The 24779-nt window shown below is 38.6% G+C and overlaps 1 protein-coding gene across 1 annotated transcript in view; it reads left to right on the forward strand.

The window, feature by feature from the left end:
• RBMS3 (RNA binding motif single stranded interacting protein 3) overlaps nucleotides 1-24779 on the forward strand; it is a 709828-nt gene that overhangs the window by 567268 nt on the left and 117781 nt on the right. The window contains exon 8 of the mRNA XM_086467847.1: nucleotides 5025-5104. Coding sequence (XP_086323973.1) covers nucleotides 5025-5104 — 80 coding nt within the window. The remainder of the gene's footprint in view (nucleotides 1-5024; nucleotides 5105-24779) is intronic.

Raw genomic sequence — 24779 nt, forward strand, 5'->3', positions numbered from 1 at the left:
GGTCTAGGTGGAAATGACTGTTTGTTCTTACTGTTCTTTTCCTGTAACATGAGAAAATTTGTCCAACACAAACTGTCATAAAAGAATGTTATGATGCTGTTCCCAGCAAATGACCAAAGTCAAGAGATTCTCAATTAGCTGTCTCTTATCATCTCAGAGCAAAAGGCAATATCAAGCAGATGCTTCTGTCACTTTGTTACAGAGCTGGGGAGTCTGAAGTGAGTCATGTACCCACTTTGTCCTTTGGAGTTTGGGCATCATCCTTATCTTTTCCGTACCTTGTTCTTCTGGAAGAGCTTCCAATGGGATGCTTTTCTTTGCATGCGTATGTTTTTTATTAAAATTATCTCCTGTTTGTCTGCATTTTCCATGTCTTAATTTCAATCTTTGGAAACAGTATTCAACTCAGCAACTGAAAGAGAGCAACAGAAAATGGGAAACAAGATTTTGAGCCCCCACAGGAACATTATTCTATTTATAGAATTTTTGCATGGATTTCAGCAGAAATGAGTGTGCTCCAGTTTCCACTGAATCGAAACAAGAGAGCCAAGCCTTTCATTTATATGGTCTTTTCCTCAAAGGAAGCTGTGCATCGTTCAGGGTTTTTCAGGATAACATAGGTGTCATTTAGTTATATTGGATTTCCTCTGAAACAAAGGAGTTTCTCAATGGAGAGCACTAGTTCTGTGCAGAAATGCTCACTCAGGCAGCTCAAAATGGTCACCTTGGCATAATGGGTGATGCTGCAAGGTGTGGACCATCTCACCAGAAAAGAGGAGTCCATCCTGTCCTCACTGGAGTGGTTTCTGCAGATTTTGTATATTCATCTGAGACAATTTCCTGTTATTCATGCAAACAGGACTGAACATGAAGAGTATACAGGCAAGACGTGTTGGGAAAAGATATAATTTATGAGGGCTGAGGAGAACTTGTCAAAATTGATATCTCTTCCTAGGCTGTAAATGATAAAGGGAACGTTTTTCCCAGCATAAAATGGATTCAAACCAAAAAAGCACAAACATCTCAAAGCAATCTCTTGCCAGCTGAAAAGCTCAGGATATAAGATATCTAAGTCAGTTTCAGGAGAGAGGAAAATCACAGGTTGCCGCTGTATCAGGGTCTTAGAATGCCTGGAATTAAATTAGCAAAATAAATCACATTGGTGAACATATTGCCATAGAAGGATGAAGAGAACATAAGGAGGTACTAAGAAAGCTCATACTAATCAAACCTATCTTGCAACTTTATCGTATTTAAGATGTTAAGATCATTTTCCCTGACCTCTTTTATGTCACAGGCAGTTGAAGTACTCCCAGTTACCCGATATTGAGATAATAGTTGTCTTTCACTAAAATACAACTTTGAGAAGTGATTGAAGACATCAACCAGAAAAAAAAAAAAAAAAAAAAAAAAAAAAAAAAAAAAAGCCACCTCTTTTCTATCTAATGTGTGCCAGTGGATCATCTTCCTTGCAATTAAGTGTTTCTGCCTTTCTGCCTAATTTCTCTTTCAAATTTATCTGGTTCTTGTCAGAACTTTCTCAGCAAGATTAAAGTACTTAGTACCTAGTTTATTCTCCCCACAAAGGTACTTAGGCAGTGCTGTCAGACTGCCCCTCTAGTCATCTTTTTGATATGCTAAAGAAACTGAGTTCTCTGGTGTGTATTCCAAATATGGCCTCAGTTCTCTGGACTCCTTCACTGTATAGTATTGCTACTACCTACCAACTTCCATTTTTGCAAAATGCCTTAAATAGTAAAGAAACATTGCCACCCAAGATTTATTATTCCGGCTCTTACAAGAAAACAACAATGTTCATATGCTGATCATAACATAAATTTGGTAGTAACAGTTTATTCTTTAAATATTTACTCTGGATATAAAAAATATAGTCCTGATTCTCATTTACATTAGTATTATTATTAAGCAAAGTGACTATAGGGTATATGTAAACCAAACCCACATTTTACCACTAACTGATAATTACATGGTACTGAATATTTCTCCTGTAATAATTATGTAATTGTTATGTTATTCCTTGTACATAAATTTTATTAGGTTGTTTCTTGACACTGCATCAATCTTTATAATAAGCATGTATAAGAGCTTTAGTTTTAAAAAAAACTTTTTTTTTTCATGGTAAATGTTCCCTAGTGCTTGTAACAAAACATAATGAGTACTTTGGAGCCACAATGGTCTGTGGAGAGAGTAATGTACCATTTTTTAAATGATCTAAAATAAATATTTAATAGCAAGACATGAACTTCAAATTATTTGGTTGTGATACTTGCTTAAGCACCCCCCATTTTTCTGTTTTTTTTTTACTAATTGAATTGAAATTTGCAAACTGTGGGTAGAAAAAGAAGATAAAAAGTCTTCCTTTTCAGATTTTTTTAAATTCACTTCCTTTCCAATCAGGTAGGCTATAAACACTCTAATTACTCGTATTTGTGAACTTTACGACTTAGTCTTCAGAACCTGGAGATATATGGACACAGGTGAAAAATACCAAAGATATTCTACAACAGAGGAGTGCCTCAGCTTTTTGAAGAAAAAGTAGGTAGAATTTATTAGTGTGGACCTAAGCAAAGTGTATTTTTATTGGTCTTCTTCCCAGGTATGGCTAGTCTTCATGGCTGGAACAAGAAGAAAAAGAGGAATATCTGAATTGATGTGTGCAGATAGGTTCAGCTCATGGGTGGGCACCTGCCATAGACATTGCCACCTAAGTGGTTGGTGTTGATCAGAGTTTTCACTAAACTGAAACCAGGGTCTTGTGATGGCAAGGATCAGACCACTTTAGCAATAAGCCTGGTTATTCTATTCTCATTCTTCATAGTCAGTCAGTGAGCTAATCATCCTGAAGAATGAAATTCGAAAACATTATTTTTGGAGGTGTCCCTGCCATGGCAGGGAGGTTGGAACTAGATGATCTTTGAGGTCCCTTCCAACCCAAACCATTCTATGATTCTATGATTTCTAAAGAATAGGTATTGTGGACAAGCGTAAATTACAATTCGTACTTAGGTGGCCACGGGATAGATGCTGCCCTGATTAGTTAGCAGCTGCCTGGCCAGCCTCGGCATGGCCAGAAGGAAGGTCTACCCCACAGGCACACGTTGCAGAAAGCACCTGGGGACTCAGATAGGGGAGAAGAAGGATGGATGCAGTTGTTACTCAGCAACACATCTGAAGAGAACACGTATAGACGGCTTTGTCTATTGTGCTGCCTTTTCAAACTGAGTCGATAATGCCAGTGTCGGTTTCAAGCAAAGCGTGTGCCAGATTACAGATAGCTAGCAATGGCATTTGAGAGCCGTTAATTGTGAAACTTGAGAAGAAAATGTGCACATTCTTTTTCAGAGTGCTATTCGAATGATGGCCTTTTTATCCGAGAACACTGTGGGTTTCACTTTTATTCTCTTCCCACATAAAATGCATGAAGTGCACTGAGTCTCTTTTGCTTGGCAGCTTATATATTGCATTCTTTGCAGGGACTGCTTTGGCTTGTTAAAATGTACCCCATGTATTAAAATGAAATTGTCACTGCTGCGTGGTGCAACATAACATGGTTTGACACCAAGTGCCTGCAGCTACAGAAAACAGACTTTTATTGCATTTATTCTTTCAGAGACAAGAGTCTCTAAAGACTCAGTGCAGACATTCACTTAGTTAAATCTGAATGAAGCCAAAGTGAACAATCTAAGTTGCTGTCTATGTGTTTGTAAAAATGGCCCAGCCCACATGATATGCAGTGATAAAGTCTGGAAGGGACAATTTTTAATAATTCCACCTGAAACAAACTGATGAAAGAGTTTGACTTGCTCAGAGAATTAATCAGGCAATCAGGATTTGTATTTTTTTATCAGTGGTGGTGGGGTGGTCCTTTGAACTCTGGCAAACTTGTATCCTGGGAAACAAACTGCTGTTCTATGTGAGCCACTCTTTCCCAAAAACATGGGACAGGAAAGGTGGTGGATAAATTCATTTAAAAAAGATCTAGACTGGTGAGAAGTAAGCTATATGTCTATCAGTGGAGTTATTTTGGAGAGAGTACCTGGAGGTAAGCACTGTTGTATGGAAGGAGCACTGAGCATGTATTTTAAACAGAATTTTTCTAAGAAAAACAAAAGCAGTATGGTTTTTCTTTTTGCTTGCTTATTAGCTTTCCATTTTTTTCTTTCCTTTCTTCAAAGTTTCTATACCCACTCTGTAGCAAAGTCAATTGTTCTCTGGACTAGTGAGCAGTCAATTTACAAGACCTCAAGGAATGGTGGATTCCCAGATATGGTGTAGCTGTGGTTTGGGATTTGACTAGTCGCTTTGCGTTCTTTACAGTTCCTTCAATAATATATGTACCAGTTCACTGCTAATGCTTTAATGTCTCAATGCTGAAAGTTATCTTGTAGTCGTATGAGATGAACAGTAAGACATTTCACTTACCAGTATTACATGTAAATTTCTGTCTTCACCCAAAATTTGGCTATGTGTTGTATAGGCATACGTGCATTGTCTGTGGTTTTGCTACACAGTCGGTCTTTGCAGGTTATTTTTTTAACACTGTAATCCTTAATAATTGTTGCTTAATCCTCTGGATTCTTCTCCAAATCCTGTTTGTTTGTTTGTTTTCATGCTATTTGATGTTATTTTGGGTGCATAAGGAATCTAGAAGCACATCCTTTGCCTTTCCAAGCAGCACATGAGAACATAAAGGATGTCCCTGTTCAGGGTGATCCCCTGGAGCCAAAAGGGGACTGTTCATTGACGCTGCTGCAGCTCACGCACAGCTGGGCACAGCTGCAGGCTTTGAGAGTGGCAGGTCCTTCTCACAAGCCACACCATACCATAATAAGCTCAACCAGTTTCTCTGCAGAAATCAGCAATAACAGCTTTGAAGATTTCTCTCAGCGACTGTGCTTGTCCTTTGCTTCTCCTTTTGTATTTTTTTTTTTTTCTGACTGAGAGCTTTCATAACAGTCTAGTAACACGTCTTGCCTCTACCCCCATCCCACTCTCTTTTCCAGAATGGAGTCTACAGAAAAATGTGAAGTAGTAATTCAACATTTTAATGGCAAATATCTGAAAACCCCACCCGGTCTACCAGGTAAGTCTGGCCATCATTATGAAATTTAAAATTCACTGAAGAGTTTAAAATACAGAAATGCTGGAATTCATGTTGAGAGAGGCTTATATTACTGGCCCTGCTAAGAGGGCATACAACTTCCCTGGGTGAAGCCTATCCTTTATGACTTATAGCAACTTCTTCCTTGCCCAATTTTGTATTATTCAAGCATTTATGCCTGACAGCAGCAAATTTAAGTACATATAAAAATCATGTTGTCACACTGTGTTTGTTTCTTTTAAATGCATATACTGTGTGTGACTTTTTTCCAATTAGAGCAGAGGCCACATAAGTAAATGCCCATGCTTTTCTAACAAACTAGTAATATAACTAGATCAGTAACTACATTATAGGGTAAAAAAGCCAGGATTTCAGGTTATAGTAACTTTTTAATCTTTACAGTTACTTCTTAGTGTTATTAGTTACTGTTACTAGTATTAACAGCAACAGCTGTTAATACTGACTGAGGATATTTCAAATATGAAGTGATTTTGGACCATTTGTACTTGCCATAACGTAATGAAATCCTGCCGTTTTCTGACAGTACCCGTAGAATACATTCATTGGCATGTCTATGCCACATTGAAAGCCAAGTTCCAACCAGTATCTTGTTTTTGAAATCTTCAGCTGTCATCTATGTGGCCATCAACTGTTCAAAGTTTAGAAGAATCAGTTGCCTGATTCTTAGTGCTTGACAAGACCTCCCCGAGGCCACAGATCTGCAAAGATTTCTCACTCAGATTGTCTGAAGAGCTATGTTCAATGAACAGGAAAACCTTGCAAGAATTGTCTCCCAAGTTATTCTCTTTTTCTTTTTAACTTCCATTAAACTATTTCCTTTTTTGGTTACTTTCATTAAATTGCTCCTTATTCTTTGCCTGGTTCTTTATGCAGAAGATACACTAAATACTCTAATTAAAAGAGAGCCATCTGCACAGCTAGTGTGTGCAGTAATTGAGTGCTGCAATGTACATGTAAATTTTAGTCAGATCACCTTCATGAAAGAGTATAAAACTTTTAGTACAAGCTGCAAGACTCCATTTTATGTATTTCTTTTTCAAAAGTAGTCACTGACAATTTTTCTCAACAACAACTAATGAAGTATACCACCAACTTTGTGAAGTACAACAGACTCGGTCTGTGTAGAGCAATGGGCAAAGCATCATAGGCAGAGACCTTAAACCTTTGGCATGCCTTTCTGTATGCATACACTGAATTCCAGTAGTAATCTGTTTAATATCATAGCAACACCCAATGGAAAGAGTGTGAATAGCAAGGAATCAGTAAGTGCATCTTTGTCATTATAACCCTGCATGCTCCATGGTCACATTTCCAGTTGTCTCCGAGAGGAGACATCATTTGACCCAGAAATAAAGTAGATTATTCTCACAGTTCCTGCCAGAGACAAAAAGGCTACAGGGTAAAGAATGAAAGCTGGGCATTAAAAATAATTTTCTTTTTTTTTCTTGCTTTTAATTTTTAAATTAGTCAGGAATATACTGGCTATTCAATGTGAACGATGTGGGACATCAAAATGGGAGTCTTGATCAGATAGTATCATTACTTACTTTTGTTCCAAGAGATACACTGAAATTGGATTTTAATGGTTATAACTTTTGCTGCTTTCTCAGTTAAAGGACATGATTATTTTCCTGAAGAAGGTGTCCGTGTGGGAAAATTGTCTACTGTGTTTCTCTTGTGATTGTGATCAGATGGCATTTAGTTGCAAGGATGAGCTGGGAAGTGACTATTTTAGGAGTTTTCATTTACCTGAGAACTGATCAGATGCAGTTAAAGCATAATGCAGCTTGGGCAAAGCCACTCAACCAGTAACTGAACTCACTTAACTATGCACTAGATGTCTGTAAGATCCCATTTAGTCCTCCATTTTTGGAGGACAAACCTTGTAGCTCCAAACACAGATAATTGAAATTATCATAGGGTATTTGATCCGATAAAAGAGAATATTTGTGCCTCATTATTAGAGTAGGGCACCCTTTACATCCGCATTGAAAAGATTTTTTGCATTTATTCGCCATCTTAAGAAACCAGAAGACAAACATGATCGCTTGAGTGGCTGGGTTGATTCAAGTGATACTTGGCCACTCATTTACCTTTGATCCAGTGAAAAAACCCACTTGATCCTGGTTTCTTCATCTTGGCGTAGATTCCTGTTAGAGCTTCTACTCAGCTTATACATCTGTACTCTGAACCTGTATTTAAGCCTCTTAGCAAAGATAGAAGCATCTTGCTTTATTTCCCTCCTGGCAGTTGCTTATCTTGCGGCATGGAGAAGGAAGTCTAGTGTACTTGGAAAATCACAATCAGAGCCTGAAAATTATCCTCCCAGCATCCCAGTAATTGGAATAGAAAGAAAATAATCTCTGGTTAGTGCTGTGTCCTCTTTATGGATTTCAGTTAAAGAATGAGGAACTGGAGAACATTAGTGGAAGTATGCAACACTCTCTGTTATTAATCTCTACTGCTCAAAGACATGATCTTACTGTGACAGAAAATTAGTCAATCCTTTTAGGGTTAAATTAAATTGATTTAGGTTTTTCAGCTGGATTTCTTTCAGATGTAGCAGTGAACTGGGAGGGTTTTACATTTTTGTGAACATCTACTTTCACCCAAGCTCTGATGTTTTGGTTCATGCTTGCCAGCTAATAGAAGGTTGCTGGTCGAGAAAGAAATTGGCCTCGCTGCAGGCCGTTTTGTACTGCCCTGGTTCCTGAGGCAGTGGGATTATGGACCAGACAAACCGTTTCAGCAGCTAGCTTCCATCCATACAGTCTTCCCTAGTTGTGTTCCCTGAGATGTAATCCTAGTCCCACAGTGGGATGTATGTGTGTGGGAATACCATGTCTGTAGGAGAAGGTGTTCATATGTTCTGGGGGTGGTTGTGCCTGGTTACCAAGTCACAATGGAAGAAGGACTGGAGTAGGTAGCTTTCACGTGATACTGAACAGCCCGTCAGAAAGCCTGGGCACGATGGCTCTGGCTTTCAGAATGGATAAACCATGGTCCATGGCTTAGTTATATCCTCCCAAAGAGTTATCTCAAACATTCATTTTGAATACAGAGCTCTGTCCCAACTAGTGTTTCCTTGGCAAATGAGATGCAAATTTAATTTGATGTATTTTTTTGTTTGTTGAAAATGGGATAAAAATTGTAGGAGAGTCACTGTGGTGTATCTGGACATTTGAGCCTAGCCAGGAATCACTCATCTAAGCTGACCCAGGCCAACAATACAGCAGGAAAGGGTAAAGCTGTGATGCATCTGCAAGGAGACGAGGGTGCACAGGGCACTCTGGAGGCTCTGGATTCTATATGTTCCCAAGGCAAAAATACATAATTCCTTGTTTGACTTTCTAACTTCAAGTGCTGTCTGTTTTTTAAAAATTGTAGAGCTGACCACTCTGCTTTAATGCAGTGACGATGTAAAGGTTATTTTCTGACACTTGAAACATTTTGCTGGTCAGATATGTAATGCCTAGGTAAATTGAGCAGTATTGCGTCTATGTTAGTGAATTATTATTGTTATTATTGTGCTTCTCTAACTCCTTGGTTCGTTCCGTTCCAAAGGGAATTGCTCCACTGTCCTGCTTGCTCAACTAATAAGAATTTCATGATGTTTAGTCTTAGATATACAGTACAAAATAATTGTTTGTCCCACAAATAATTAGTTAATATCTTTGCATTTCTTTCAGACTTAGAAGGTATAGTCATCTCCAGAAATGTGCAAATTCAGTGCTTGGCAGATTCCATGTGAACTGCATAAATACTCTGAGTAGCTTGAGCGATTGTTTTTTTAGTGGGTTTTTTTGTGGGTTTTTTTTGTTTCTCTTTATTAGCACTGCTTGTCTGAGACAAATAGATGAGGGCCTACTGGACATATTTTCTTCCTATACAGAGTGCAGCCCCACATGAAACTAATTGTATAGGCCCGGTATTGCCACTCTGAAAGAGAAGTCAGCAAGTGAATGTATCAGACTATAGTGCTGTACATCCCCATCAAGATGCAAAGGGCACTACTAATGATGCAGGTAGCTCGCCCTCAGTCTTTAAGTGCTGCATCTCTTTTTATGGGTGAATAGGAGACTTTATGTGAAATCCTGCTAATCTGTCACATTTTGCAATCACTGAATTCAAGTAATTCCTAGCTTTTCTGTCAGTGACAAATTGATTTCTCTTTGGATGGACAAGCTTAGGGTACAGTCTGCATAGAGTTTTTGTTCATCTTCTGGTATCCTTGGATGTCTTTAAAAAAACTTCATTTTCTCTTTTTGATTAAATGCAAAGACTTAATGAGTTCTTACTTTTCTCTCTGGAATTTCACAGGAACATGCCTCAATTGCGGTAATTATCCTCTGCTGATATGTCCATTATGCTCCCTCACAGCATTTTCTAGTCATTATAGTACTTCCTAAATTTTGTTTGCTTTGTAAATACTTTTGGTTGTCAGAGGACGTTGGGCCAATTCCTGTCTCAGGGAGAATTTCAAAAAAGTGAGACACATGAATGCTGCAATGCATGGTCAAGAATCTTCCTGTTTCATAGTAGCTCTGTGTGGCTTTTATTGATAATTTTAATGGTTACAAATATCTGACAAAAAGAAAGAAGGGAGAAGTACAGTTCTTGTGGCATTTGGGGGCTGGCTTTTACTAGAGCAGAAACTCTTAAATAGAAAGGAATTATCTGCAACAATACAGATGTATTTACAAATAACTCGTATCATGCTTTAATCATTATTGGCCATGAATTTTTCTCTTTAAAAGGTCCCAAGCACTGCATTTTTATGGATTCATTTCACTAGAATGAATGAATAGTTTGTGCCTCTCTCCTTAGTTTAAATATTTCTCTTAGGTCATCTCTTAGATTCTCCATCCACAGAGAGTAAATTCAAAGACTTAATCTTTGCTTCAGAGAAGCAGACTTAGAACATTGAATATTGTATTCGGAGCAACATGTTTTCTAGGAGATTTGGTCATGAGAAAACAGTATTCTGGTTGAGGGTTAACTATGCAATGTATAGTAGCAACATTTTCCACTGTTTTTCTCTTAGTAGATGAACAAACGATATCTTGTTTGTCATTAGTGATGCTATAAATTGTTTTTCTGAATGAAAGAATGAACTTAAAATGTTTTGTTTGATAACTCTCTAGCCCCTTTCTTTTAGTTTGGTGCTTTATCTTTTTATTTAATTGTCTTTTCATTTATACGCATAAACCACTGAAAAACTCTCCCAAAACTATATTCTTGGGGAGCTTACCTCGCTTTCTCAAGGTAAGTAATACATTACTATAAATATTCATGTCTTTCTATCTAGCTCTGTGTATATATGTATATGTGTTTGACATTTTAAACAAGACAAAATAGTAGCGAAATGTAGAAACTAGATATCAGGTTGTAGTTAGCTTGAAACATCTTTTGAGTCCTATAGAGAAGTTAAACAGAATAAAGGATATTCTGCTAGGTTTAGTTCTAGTAATACTCGGTGGAGCTAGTTTAAAAAGGGGGTTATCTTTTACATATTGTTATCCTCAGAAATTATCTTTATTCAAAAACCCCAAATTCCCTCACTTGTGTCCTCAGTTCCTTTAAATATATGATGTTAATGTTATCTGAATCTTTTATATTGTCTACCTTCTAAGAATTCAGTTCCGTACATATTTTCGTTGTTATCTACTGACTGCAGTATATAAATCCTTCCCTACTGTATCAGAAAATATGATCCATGTAAAGACCTTTGTAAAAAATAACTGGTTAACAATTTTTCTATTTCTTTATCCTGTTTCCAATTCCTGGCTGTCATTTTTTATGGAATCGCTCTTATCTTTTGCTTTTTGTGCTCCACAAATGCATGTGCTCAGCTCATTGTTAGCAGAAATTTCTTCTACATCTCAAACCCTCTAAACATCCTTTTAACTTCTCTCAGCTTCCAGTCTTCATCTTTGACAGACAGTTAAAATCTTTAATTCCTTCTGTTACTGTCCTGCCTGAGCCCTGGTTGCCTGAGTCCTGGTGATGACCATGAGGCCGCGGTAACTCCTCCTGCTTTGGACCTCAGGTGCTTCCCACATCCTCAGCAATGTGCAGGCGGCAGTCCCCAGCTCAGGTCTCTCTGACAAACTGTGCAGTGCAGAACAGGTTCTGTGGACCTGTTGTCTGGGTCATGTCGGATGTTAAGAGGTGCCTTGGTGGTATATGCAGCTGTCAAAAGAGACTGTCCCTAGGGAAATAGAGATTAATTTAATTTTTTGGACATCACGTAATGGTTAGGATCATGTAGACTTTGCAGGTGATGGTCATAAAGATGGACTTTCTAACCAAGAAACTACAGAATGGATACTGAATTAGTAGAAAACAGAAAACCCTTTGCTTAGAAAGCAATTCCCTGTGGCTTTGTTTACGGCTTGTGCAGACTTCTGTGGTGTGTCCAAACTCGTCAATGCTGCATGTTCTGCTCTCCCTTTTAGAGCCGTGGCTGTCACACACCACCAGCAGAGGCTCCTGGCTTTGTCCTCCTTCTGGTGCTCGTCCAAATATCGCTTGTAGTTAATCCAGCCTGTACTGACTCTTCAGCCATGTATCTCCAATAAGTTGTGACTTCAACTGAAATCAAGTGTTTCTTGGTCTGTCTCTTTCAAAGGCAGCCTTTAAAAGTCAGACAACATTTGTGTTGCTTCATGGCATTCTTAAGAATTTCAAATGTGAAGTGTGTCATTTTGTATCACTGAACAAGACAGGTTTCTCTGTCTTTAGGTCCTTTTTTTATTTCTACAGAATTATGTTTAGGTAACCTTCAGGTGTCCTTGCTGTGCTGGCATAGAATCATAGAATCGTTCAAGTTGGAAAAGACCTTTAAGATCATGAGTCCAGCCATTGACCTAATGCTACCAAGTCCAACACCAAACTTCGTCACTAAGCACCACATCTACATGTCTTTTAAATACCCCCAGGGATGGTGACTCAACCACTTTCCTGGGCAGCCTCTTCCAATGCTTGACAACCGTTTCGGTGAAGAAATTTTTCCTAATATCCAATCTAAACCTCCCCTGGCGAAACTTAGGCAGTTTCTTGTCATATTGCTTGTTACCTGGGAGTGGAGACCAACAACCACCTTGCTACAACTTCCTTTCATTTGTATAGATGCTTCAGGTTTCATAGCACACATCTCCATGTCTTGCCGCAAAGATCCATTCCAAATTTCCTAGGTTTCTTGGATTTTGAAAATTATATCTTTTTTAAAGGCAAGGGATACTTTCTGGGGAAAAAAAAAGTCTGTCTACTCAGGATTTGATCTCATTTCCATTTAGCTCAAAGACTCCCTTTGACTGGGAAGATACAGAATTAGATGTTTACCCAGTAAATCCCAATAGCTAGTATGCACTTATTTCTTGGAGGAACGCGATTGAGCTGATTTGTATTTCAGATATTAGGTGGTGTGTATCGGTGCTAAATCATGTAGTTTGGATTTGTCCAGGAATTTGTGTGAGAAAAGGCAAGAGTGCTGACATTGTCTAAGTCCTGCTTTTCTAGAACAAAAGGTGGTGATGATGAAGATAGTCTCAAAGATACGATGTGCTACATATTTACACCTTGTTTTATTTGAGCTTGTACTGGTCTGTAAGTTGTTGGGAAAATAACCATATCTTTTTGTATTTTAAATAACCGTATTATAAAATACTTATTTTTAGAATCTGGCTGTATAATTAATAAGAAATTCTTTCACAGGGTTTTTTTTTTATTGTTTTGTAACTAGAAGTAATAAAAACCACATAAGATCAGTTTGTGGTATTGCAGTAGGTTAGGTCGCAATGTATAAAACAGCATTACTGCAGTTTGGATTAAGATCTTTCACTTGGTTTATAAGATTGAAGTTAGAGGTTAGAGAACAATATGGCATATAAATGAGAAAAGATGATTCCTTATTTCTTTCTGTCACGGTATCACCTGTCATATCTTTCATAAGATTTCTGGGAAGTCTGCAGCATAAATGGAGAATTGCAGTCCTTTTTCATTTGTAATATCCAGTGGTAATGAACTGTGCTACAGTTTATCTAAACTAATTTTAATATATACATTTTTTCTTTTAGCTCGAAGTGCGTTTTTGCTGTGAAGAGTGACTATGTAAATCTTCTAATTCAGCAAATCCATTCCCTTTGTATGCAAGGGCAGATATATTTGCTTGTGAACAAAAAAAGTCTCTTCTGTATGTTACTGCTGCATAACCAGTGCAGCTGAGAGCGTGTGCACTGAATTCTGTCGTGCCTCATACATCAGCGGAAGTGTCGACAAGTTTCTGGTCTAGGGACAGTGCTGTTCCTTGGACGCACTTGTAAAATCCAAGACGAGACAGACGAGTTACGCAGGTGTTATGGCAAGCAAAATGTATGAGCCAGAAAGATTCACAGCTTGAATTTCAGATTGTTTAGGTCTAAAGGGCTGGCAATTTAAAACAAAGGAAGACAAACAAATAAAAACATGCAAACCAGAGCATGAAACAGTGTGGAACATTGTAAAGTCATTTGTACATGATTCAGATTTCAGGGAGGAATTCTGCTTTTGCATCAACTGTGGCCAGCAGTGGCACAACTCCTGTTTCTTCCTTTCCTGCATTACTTTATTAGTCCCTTCAGGACACTTTAAATGATGGAGTACATCTGCTTTGCAGGCCCTACTGCTGCAGTATAGTTTTGTCACACCTGAGCCAGCTAGTTTAAAACTCGTTTAAAAAGCTAACTTGAGCAAGGGTATCAATCTAGCTCAGCACAGACTAACCACTTGAGCTTATAGTGTCTTATGCTCAGTAATATCCAGCAAGTGGTTTACATGATCTTTTTTAACCAAGGAAAATTATTTCCCTCTCAGTCCTTTCATAGAAAAATTCTTTCTTTCCTCCTCCTTCCTCCCTCCCTCACACTTTTCCACTTGCTTTACATTAAACATTTTTAAATATAAGTATAGAGAAGTTTCAGTCTGAACCTTTGCCCTGTAAATTCCAGCTAACCTGAACAAAAAAGTTTTATTGAAGCTTAACAATATACGAATAGATACTTTTTGACACACTCCTTGGGGCATCCGTATTTCAGCCAGAAGTAGGAGCCTCTGGGACTGGACTTTCCAGATGTCCCAATAAAATTGGAGCATTGATTTTTTCACACGTTTTGGAACACCGCTGTAAATCGGGAAATGTCCAGATGATGTGTGCCTGATCTGTGCTGCCTGTGGGGCTCAATGGGGACATGGCAGCTGCTGCCTTTGAGCACACTTGGGTGGCTGACAGCCTCACAGAGGCTCTCAGATGGGTTTGCTCCATCAAGGCTAGTATATGGAAGGTTTTGTCCCAATGCATTTTTACTGGCAGAGCTTGCAAAGAATTAGGTGTCTTGAAAGAGAGTCTATGTATCTGAACTCCTGAGTGCTTTTGTGGACGGAAGTCAGCCTGTGGGTGTTTGGTGTGTCCTTAAGCATTTTGGGAGAAATTTAGTGATGATGCTTTTAGAAAGGGCTGTGTAGCAAGAAAGGGAGTGTAACAAGAGAGGTAAGGCACATAAAACAAGAAAGGAGTATACGGGGTCTATCCTCCCTTCCTGGTCTTGCCTTTCTGCCACTTTCCCTCCCTCAGTAAACCTTTCTGTGCCACCAGAGGAGCATAGAGGACTCTTCTGCAGGGAGCCCACCCTGAGAGTGTGAAGTAGCGTGAAGTGTCTGAAGTAGTGTGTGAAGATCTTTCCCTTTGTGATTCGTATGGACAAAGTAAGATGAGCAGGATCACGACAGAAGTTTCCATGTTTTGTATACCAGGAGCTTCTTGTGTAATTGAAGTCTCTCTCTCCCCCTTCTCCTCCTCAAATGATACTGCACAACAGAGGAAAGCAATTCAGCCACAAAGCACTAGGAAAGCAGGAGGCTAACTTTTTTTTTTTTTTTTTTTTTTTTTTTGGTCACAACAACAATGTCATTATGCTGGTCAGCAGTCCTTAGCAGCTGTAAAAACCCCATTTCTTGGCCATTTCTGTTAGTCTTTCTTGTTTGAATGGCAGCATTTGATCACAAGATCATAGAACAGTCTTTCCCAGGCTCAATCACTGGAACTTGAAAGAGGGGCAAAACAGCTTACATTTTACTAGGACTGCCTTAGTGTCTATGATGTGTCTGCAATTTACCTTCTATGAAGTAAGAGACATCAAGAGGGAGGGGAAAGGTGTTGAATGTCTGATTCTACATTTATCCTCTTTGTAAAAGCTCATTAAAACAGCATTTTATATGTAGCTTTTCCCCCACTACCTTATGTATAATCCTCGAGTATATTGTATTTTCAGAATTGCTGCAGTTCAACAAAGAAAAAAGAAACCAAAAAATACGAGAGGAGGAGGAAAGGAGTAATTTAACTTTTTGATTGCACGGATATGGTATGAGAAAATACTTTTCAAAGGCCAAGTTTTACAAGCCTTACTTCACATAAGACTCTCCATTTAAAAAAATACGAATTTTAACCACAAAAAAACCCTAACAAAAGTAGTTTGAGTGAGAGGTGTATCTGTCCCATTAAATTATATGGATACTTAGGTATTGAAGTCTCTTAGGCTTAGATGAAACTGTCGACCATTAATCAACATTAATATAACCAAGTGTATGAAAATTAATAGATGAAGCCAGACTGTCAGACCTGGGAAATAAAACTGGTTCTTTATCCAACAAAAACAACTTGGAAACTGAAAGCTTCTATTTGTCACACAAGAAAGATCCGCTCAGGCTCAGGAAAAAGATCCACCCTTCCTTTAAGCCAAGAGTTTCAAAAAGATGCTAATTATATTGATTTTGATAGTGGTTTTTGTTCAGCAGATGTTTTTCTCCTAGGAAATACATAAGGACCACCAACATACTTCAAACAGACCCCTAAAAAAGGGCAATCACCACATAATGGTTTTCAGTCACCACTGACGGGTCTGAATCAATGGCTAATTTGTTATCTCATTACCATTTTTCATGCATCAGATCCTGTACCTAGCAGTGAACATGAAAACCTTTCTGCCTGGTTGCTGCACATCTTCTAATAACATACACAAACTTAATTCTATTTATTTTCATGTTCCTAACCTTCTGCAAGGGAAGAGCAATACAGGCAGAGACTAGCAGTAGCTGTTGTGCAAAATTGCCATTGTAATTAGCCCTTTTTCCAGCAACACAATGAATCCCAAGCAGTCCAGTCTCAATCAGAAACCTGTAATAGAGCCCTAAGGAGGCACTGTGAAAGGCTTTAGCCAGCACAGGCACATATAGTAAAATTAAATGTGACTGTCGAAACTTACAAACGCTAGTTAAGAAATCAGAGTAACTCAGTTATCTAACACAGCTGACAGATTCCAGCAATGGGTCTGTCAGCAGTTTATGTACACTAAGGGGGATGTGGCAGAGAAAGTTCAGTCAGAGGAAGAGATGACACCAGGTTAGTTAGGATGGCAGTCCTTCCACCAGACCTATGAGCAGAGAGATCTTTGTTAGGTACCACAGTGGAAACTCCACAGTGCATGCTTTCTCTGAGAGCTGCAGCTGTTAGAAATACTGTATGTTTGCTCTTTTTTTTTTAAAAATTCTTATTTTGTTACATTTTTTTAGTGTTTTTTAACCTGCTGCTTTCTTGGTAAATGCAAACTTAACCTGTACAAGCAGCTACTCAAAGAACAGCTGACTGCATCTCACTTTCCTTCCTGCTGATCAACTTGGAGTGAGTATCTTGATTAATAAAATGGTTGTCCATCACACTTCCCTGTTCCCAGCAGGCTTAGCGCAGTGTGCCTTCCCTGCAGCTAGTGTTGCCTTGCTGTCACCGTCTCTTTAATGCCAGCATTTCAAAAAATTCCTCTATGGAAATTTTGAGCAGCCTCAGACGCACTGAACTTCTTGTAAGTACAATCCTGCATCTACATGTCCTGTGCCTGCAGCACTGGATCAAACACTGTCTACATCTTGTCACTTATCTGCTCCTGAAGGAAGGGGGTTGCTGGCTGATGACACAGCACAGATTCCTCCACTCTTGGTAGATAGACTGGACACCAATGGCTTGGACCTAGAGCCTATCCGCTGCTGTCCATTTCTCAATGCAGAGTCAGAATTGCTTAATGTTTTTCAATGTGACAGATTAGATAGGGGAAACCTTCTGTTGTCTGATAACCTCTTTTGATAACAAGTTTGTGTCATTGGAGCTAAGTCTCCATGACAGCTACTTGTCTTTCTTTGTCTGTTTTGCTTGGACTTTTTGAGCTGTGATTTGTGTGAAAGATGTTGACTTGAATATGCCTTGCATTGTTGATTTTTGTAGATGAAGATACAGCCTAACAGTCTGAGAAAACTTGAGTTGTGGTCCCACCTGTCACACCAGATTTTCCCCCTAAAAATGTCGTTGATGACCTTGATTAAGAAAGGTTTCTTAGCACATATTAAATAACCCTTACTAAAATTTTAAGAACATGCTTGATATTTGTCCTAAACTGCAGTGATCTTCCAAGTCTGAACCTTCTATTTAAAGAGTAAAAGAGCAGCTGGGTGAGAGAGCAAAGTTCATTTTCTAACATCTGCTGAGGTTTTGAAGGACAGTTTTGAATCTTTTTCTTAAAGACAAATGAAAGTTAATAATTTTAAATAGATCAAAATCAATTTATCTGACTTATTTGAACAAGCTAGGAACGCCTCTGAATCACCCTATTTATAGAGGCATGTTGTCATCCAGTTACATTAAAAAGCAGTTCTGTTCTTTTTATACTTTAAATGCTTTGGACATTTTTGTTTGTTCAGTATGCATATCTGTTTCCATTCCTTCCAATGTCCCTAATACTTGAGCATTTTACAAATTAATTAACTCACAGGATAATGTAACGAGTAATCTTTGGCCATTCTTTATGACAGGGAAGGTGAGACCAAAGAAGGGAAGATTTGCTTCGTATCATGTAGGAAGTTTGGAGTGCTAAGAATAATAAAAATAATCAATGCATAGCTTTTCCATATACTTTTTCACTAGCAGATCTCAAAGAAGTCTGGGTTTTAATCCTACATCTTAGTTCAAGCTCATTAACTCTTCTTAAAGTCAGATTGTGTTTGGTTTGATGGTTTTGATGGGGTTTATTTTGGTTTTAGAGATTAGAAATCTGTTTTCCTAGGTAATCCTTTTTAAGGAATTAAGTTTCCTGATATTTTTCCGTTATGTGCCAATTTTTGAGACCACTGCTGTCTGCATCTTCCATCTGGATACTGCTTTTAATTTGTTGGCATGTGTTTTTTTGCTGAAATACCTGTGTCTTGGAATTAGATCTCATCTGAGCTGGATGGGGAATTGAGACAGGAATGTTAACATTCACATGCATCAGTTCATTTTTACAGGCTTCTGCAATTGATCTTAGCTCTTAGAAAAGGACTCATGTTTCTTTCAAAGAGGATATCCTTTCGCTCTTGTGGCACTTTAAAGGTCTGTGCCTAATATCTGCTAAAACCAAAATAACAATTCCTTAGGTATTTCCTGTTTTCTCTTGTTAGGAACTCTAAAGCAACTATCAGCTTAAAACAGTTCCTCCTCTTCTGTGCTAGCTTTTAAAAGTTGCATCAGTCTTAAAAACAGCCAGTTCTCAGCACATTCCCTTGCATTCAACGTCCTGATAGAGTTTTCTTTTGCTGTTTTGTCTTCAATTTCATTGTTTTTTTCTGTGTGTTGAAATTTCTTCGCTGCTTGTTGCCTGTTTGGAAATCTCAAAGCTCTATTCCAGACAAAAAGACAGTCTTTGAGAAGCTGAGTCTCCTCCTTTGCCAAAATTAGAAACATACTTAAGGCTTTTGTTAGATCCTGGTTTTAATTTCCTGGTTAAAAGACTTCCCCTCCTTTTTTTCATAATGCCTTTTATTTCCCCACCCCAACCCCCACTTACTTGCCTTAAAATTGGTTGTTCATTGCATAGTAAGATGACAGTTCTGAGAATGTCTTTGGCTTGTGAGCTCACAGGAAGAGGATGCTGGAGAATAGGCACTTAACAGCATTATCACTGCTTTCCCATGGCTGTTACTGCTTGGTTGAGAGAGAAGATTCTAATCTACTCTATTTATATTCTTTGTTATGATTATTGGGGTTTTTATTGTATAAAAATAAAAAGGGGCAATTTTGGAGCTCTAGATTGTAAGTAATATCATTTTAACAACCCACAGATTTTTCCTCCTGAGACTCTTTCTGATTGATTGGTTGTCAGAGTTCAATACTCTCTGACCAGGTTCCTTCAGATGTTTCACATGAGAAGAGTTCAATATTTTAATACCTGATTTACTTATATAAAGATATTTGACATTATGTAGGATTGTGGTTTAGAAGAGTAATACAGAAATAAGCTGAAACTAGAATATAAGCATGATATAGCAATTATTATATACAGTGGAATCACAATAGAAATGTGATTCCCAGGGCCGGTCTCTATATTCTTCACCATCATGACACTGAGTATTCTCAGTCATTGGAAAGGAATATGTGGCTTGAAGCCAGCTCAAACCTATTGAATTTTTCCAAGTTTGTGTGTTAGTTGTCCATATTTTATACTCAGACACTTCCTCTGTGCTGGTCTGGCTGGCTCAGGAGGACATTCACGCCTTTTGGATTAACTCAGGAAAGTCCGTTTACTCAAGCAGGTGATCCACGTAACTGATAGTGCCATTTATCTAAAACAAAGGTCACTTTGCTGTGCCCTTTGTGTTAAGCTCAGTTCAGCTTTCCTTACAAGGCTGCTGTCACCCCCTACATTCTTCCCTGAGCTTCGTGAGCACATACCTCCTCTGTGCCCATCTCCTCTGAGTTTTCTTCACTGGCCAACACCTCGGCCTCCTTGGATCTTCTACCCCATCTCAGACCAGCACTAGGGATCACTGGTGTTGCACAGTGAGTTTAACACGTTCATCACATGAATGACCAGCCCTCTTGCCTGGACACAGTGAGGGTGAGAACATACGCCAGTGGGCCCACCCCCATGGGTTCAACTCTGACCTTTGCTCCATGGAGTCCACCCCGTCATCGTTTACACAGGCACTGATGGTGACTCACGTGCCAAAGATGTAATCCCAGATGTCCCTCTTAATCCGTTGCCTTTCCTTGCCAAGCTGAATGATCCAGTCCATGTCTTGATGAAGTGCTTCTTTGGCATGCCACCCAAAGGACAGCAGCCTCTTCTTGTCTGGATCCTGCTTGCTCCAGGTCTTTTTGGAGACACGGCGCATCAGAAGGCTCTGATGGCCATTGTGATAGTAGCCCGGGCATGTGGCTGTCAAAGCTGCCTCTTGATATCATGAGCCACTTCACTGCCTTACTTCCTGAGTCCTGCAGAAACGTAGACCCCTGCTGCTGGCCTACAACTTGCCAGCCTCCTCATCCCTGTAGTGCCAAGGAGACTTGGCAGCTGCCAGTCCTGTCATCTGTCCTACGGGTCTGAGGCAGCAGGAGGGTTTAATGTTTTAATACCAAATTTGGGTATTTGAAGTTAATTAATGTCACATGGGATTTTGATTTAGAAGAGTGATATAGCAGTATGTGGAAATCACAACGCAAGCCTGATGCAGCAATTGTAATACACATTTAGAATATTGAATAACAGTACTAACCTGATTCCAAATACCAGTGTCTATATGCCCCACCATCACAAAGAGGGAGGTTTTTTCCTAATTAGAAAAGCCTCAAACACGTATTGAATAAAAAGCAGCCTGGAAATTTTTAAATAGCCTACATAGTGAGGCATTCTTACTATTTGTTTCCTAATAGTTTGCATTCTGCTGCTTAATTTGTAAGAACTAATGTTGTGGGGGTTTTTCCACATTAAGCTATGGCTCTCATTTTAGCCAATACTTATGAAGGACAAATCTTGTACTTCACTAAAATTGAGTCCTGAAAGTTGTTGGGGGAAGAGGAGAGCCTACATAATGCCGGGAGCTATTTGGAGATTCAGAGTCAAGGACTCTAGGGTAATTGTGTGTGACATTTCAGATCTGAGATCTGTCTGCTTCAGGAAGAGGGACAGCTCACTTGAAACATTTCCCACTATCAAGGCTTTTTCTGGCTCCATCAGGAGTTTCAGGTTTAAATGGCAGTTCAATCAAATGTATCTTGTGCCATCAGCATGTGGATGCCAGCTCAGGCATGCAGGGACAGGTTGGCTTTCTGTATGCTGTTGTGAAGTTACACCAGGATGTAAGGCTGCATGGGATTAATATAGCATAAAATACCATTGCTGTTGATTTCTAGGCTGAAGTGAGGCAAAAGCAAAGCCACTATAGTTAAATTTCTGTTCTCCATGCTAAAAAAAAAGGGAAAGAGGGAGCAGACTCGATAAGATGTGAGTAATGCAAACCATATATACATGAAGCTATCCTAACCTTTGATATACTTGTAAACAGTTTCTGTAGAGAGCAGGGGCAGCTTTTAAAAAGTAGCAGCCAAAATGTGAAGAGCAGTGGGCATTGTGCATCCCATTTTCCATGCCATGGTGCTGGAGCCAGGGGTGTCTGATGAAATGTCATAATGGAACATTTGAATGCTTTGAGCAGTTGAACACAGCTCAGCAAAGCAGAGCTGAACTAATGTGGACTGCCTGTTTGCCAGTAAACAGGTAATTGCCCTCTGTTGTGTAATTGAATTTTCCTGAAGCTAAAATGTACTTTGGTAAAGTCCACCATGAAAGCGTGTTCTGCTTGTGGAATCCTGTATGGAGGGGATCAAATTATTGGGGGGAGATAGGGTGTCTGTTTGATACACAGATAAGGCTTGAGGTTAAATTGTTACAAAAATAATACAATTTCCACATATTATGCAATTCAGCTGTTCTTACCCAGAAGGTTTTTCATTGCTGCTGCTGTTATCATTAGTGATCTGTTCGTAGGTGGGTTAGAGTCAGGGAATGTTATTAGGCCACAAAAAGTTCTTTTGTTTTTGCAGAACAACCTTGCAGCTGTATCGTTCATACGTGGTTAGTTTGCATTTCTTGGCTACCAGCCATTCTAAATGGTAAAGAGCGTAGTACTGGACAATGTGAGGTTTTTGTGTTGGGTTATGTTTTGGTTTTTGTTTTGGTTTTGTTTTTTTTTTTTAAAAAGGAAAAATCAAAGAATCTTTCTGATTCATGTTCTTTCTCACGAGGCTATCATTTCAAAGGCTCGGCATGCAAGTTATGTCATCATAACCTTCTCTGTTCTTCTTGACTTGCTTCATGAGCAATTTTCTCGTGGAGCACAGGCTGGATAGTCTCAAGAACATTCTTACTCTTTGAAAATAATAAAAATTTTCTGACTCCCTGAGGTGCTGTGGGCAAGGTTAATAATTCCTGTTTGTTGATTCCTTCATAATCACTTTCTGTTGGGCATTACAACCTCACTCTTATTTACAATTCTGGAATTTGTAGGCTGCAATGGTGAATCAAGCACAAATACATGACTCCCTCATGGGTCTTGCCAATAAAAGCTGAAGAGCCTGAGCAGGGAATCTCTTGTCTAGTTTTCAGATGTCCATTTGGTTAAGATGCCTAAAGTTAAATGCCCGAAGGTAGTTTTCAAAGGTAGAGACCACCCAAAGTTCCACTGCTTAAAAAAACCTCAGAAAAATCATGCTCTAGATAAGGAAACAGACACTTTTAAGAACAAAAATATGGGATGGCGGGGTTCTCATAATTTGCTAATTCCTTCATTTGGTTAAGTACCTGGAAGGAAGATGAGTAAATGTTAACGGTGTTTCTGGAATTATTACTGTCTCTACTTGGTATGGGTAAAAGCACTGGTCCAGAACTTTTTTTGGATTGAAGGACAGCCTTGGTTTTCTGTCAGCCTTCAGAAGGTTTTGAAGATTATCATATCACCACCTTTATTATTAGAAACACCATTCTGTAAGTTTGCTGTGAAGACTTTGGTTTTTGGCCTCATGGTCTATAAGAGGTGTTATACCATGGTATGGAAACACACTGTAAGACAGTCCTAAAATATCTAGAGTAATATAATGGTTGTTCATAGAGTCCTGATTCAGATGCCAGCAGCATATTTTCTTTAATAAAACCCTGTCCTTGTAAGGAAGTAATCCATCCCTCAAGTCAATTTTAAAGTTTCTTGTTCACTTTAAATATTTCATTACATTAATTTTTCAAAACAACAAAACAAACATTCATCAAGTGAAACTAAGCATGTCACGCTTGAATCTGTACATCTGTTGCTCTCCTGCTGCTTTCCTGCATAATTCATTTTAATACATTTAAAGTGTACATCTCATTAAAATTCCTTACACACATTTATGTATACAGTTTGCATTAAAAAGGAGAAAAGGTGGGAAAGGGTTTTATGGCAAGGAGATTCATTAACATGACTGTTTCTCTTTTTTTCCTTATTTTTTTAGTGTATTGAATGTATACCTGTGCTCTGCCTCTAATCACCTACCTCAGCATACACTGTCATCTTTCTCCCTAAGTTTAAGTATGAGTCATTTCTATAATGCCATTAGAAATTTCCTTCAGGATATTTTCTCTTACTCTGGATGTCTTTGTTCCTCTTAAAGTGCATACATCCTCTTTTCTTCATCTTCTTTTCATCACTTCACATAATTTATATACACAATGTGTTCTGTGCATCAGTCCTCTTCCTGGCCAGGAGAATATCCATCATTTGCTCAGATGTTCTAAAGAGTTCTTGTGGGCTGGCTGCAGTGTTGAAAAGGGCTTTGATTTTCAGATTTTATTCAGTTTGTGGTTTCTTTTCCTCTATCGATACTTTCAATGATTGCAGGGTTTGGTTTGGTTTGGTTTCATTTCATTTGTTTTAGCATTGTGGGGTTGTTTGTATTTCTTTAACCAGCTGTAGAAAACAAGTCAGTCTGGTAGCTTGAGGAGGCAATCCTTTAAAGTCAGTGACTTCTTATTTCAGTGACTGCTGAAATTTGTTCTCTGAAATCTGTCATAGGTGTTTAAGATTATGTGATTGTTAAAAGCAATCTCATAAAGTGTTATCATAGCTCTTGACAAGTCATAACAAGAGCTTATAACTGCAGAAGAAAACTCAAAATATTTTGAAAGGAAAAGGAGGTCCATATTTGAAAAAGAAAAAAATATAAAATGGTAATTTGAGGAATAAATGAACATTTTATGTAAGGTGGTGTATGGTTGTGTCTTCCTGGTTTCTTTGGACTTCCTCATTTAGCTTTTGACATATATTGGTTAGAAATCTCATGAAAGGTGTATGATAAATGACATTTAAAAGTGAAATACGTAGTGATTGTCTACTTGACTAACCTTTTTCCTTCTTAGAAATAAGAGTTGAAATACTCTTTCTGGAAAAGTTTATTCAGTGTTTGCATTGGAAGCTCCTCTGCTTTCTGGAGATGATAGTCAGTGAGGAAGAGATTGAAAGTCATGTATGAGCCCTTTGAAAAGATTAGGTCAGGTGCATTCAGTACCATGGCTTCGTTGAAATTGAGTAACAGAAAACGCAGCTGTGAAGGGAAAATTGAGTTCCCTTCTGAGCAAAAGTTAGTTCATTTTATTCAGATTACCTAGTTCAAAATGGGCAGCATGGGTTTGGATTCAGCAGTGTGCAGGCAGCGCTGTCAAGTATAGGTTATGAACTATGCGAAACGAGCTCAGCCCTGGAAGGTTGTGGGTCG

The sequence above is a fragment of the Leptosomus discolor genome, chromosome 7 (genome assembly GCF_034619465.1).
Source record: "Leptosomus discolor isolate bLepDis1 chromosome 7, bLepDis1.hap2, whole genome shotgun sequence".
Taxonomy (NCBI): domain Eukaryota; kingdom Metazoa; phylum Chordata; class Aves; order Leptosomiformes; family Leptosomidae; genus Leptosomus; species Leptosomus discolor.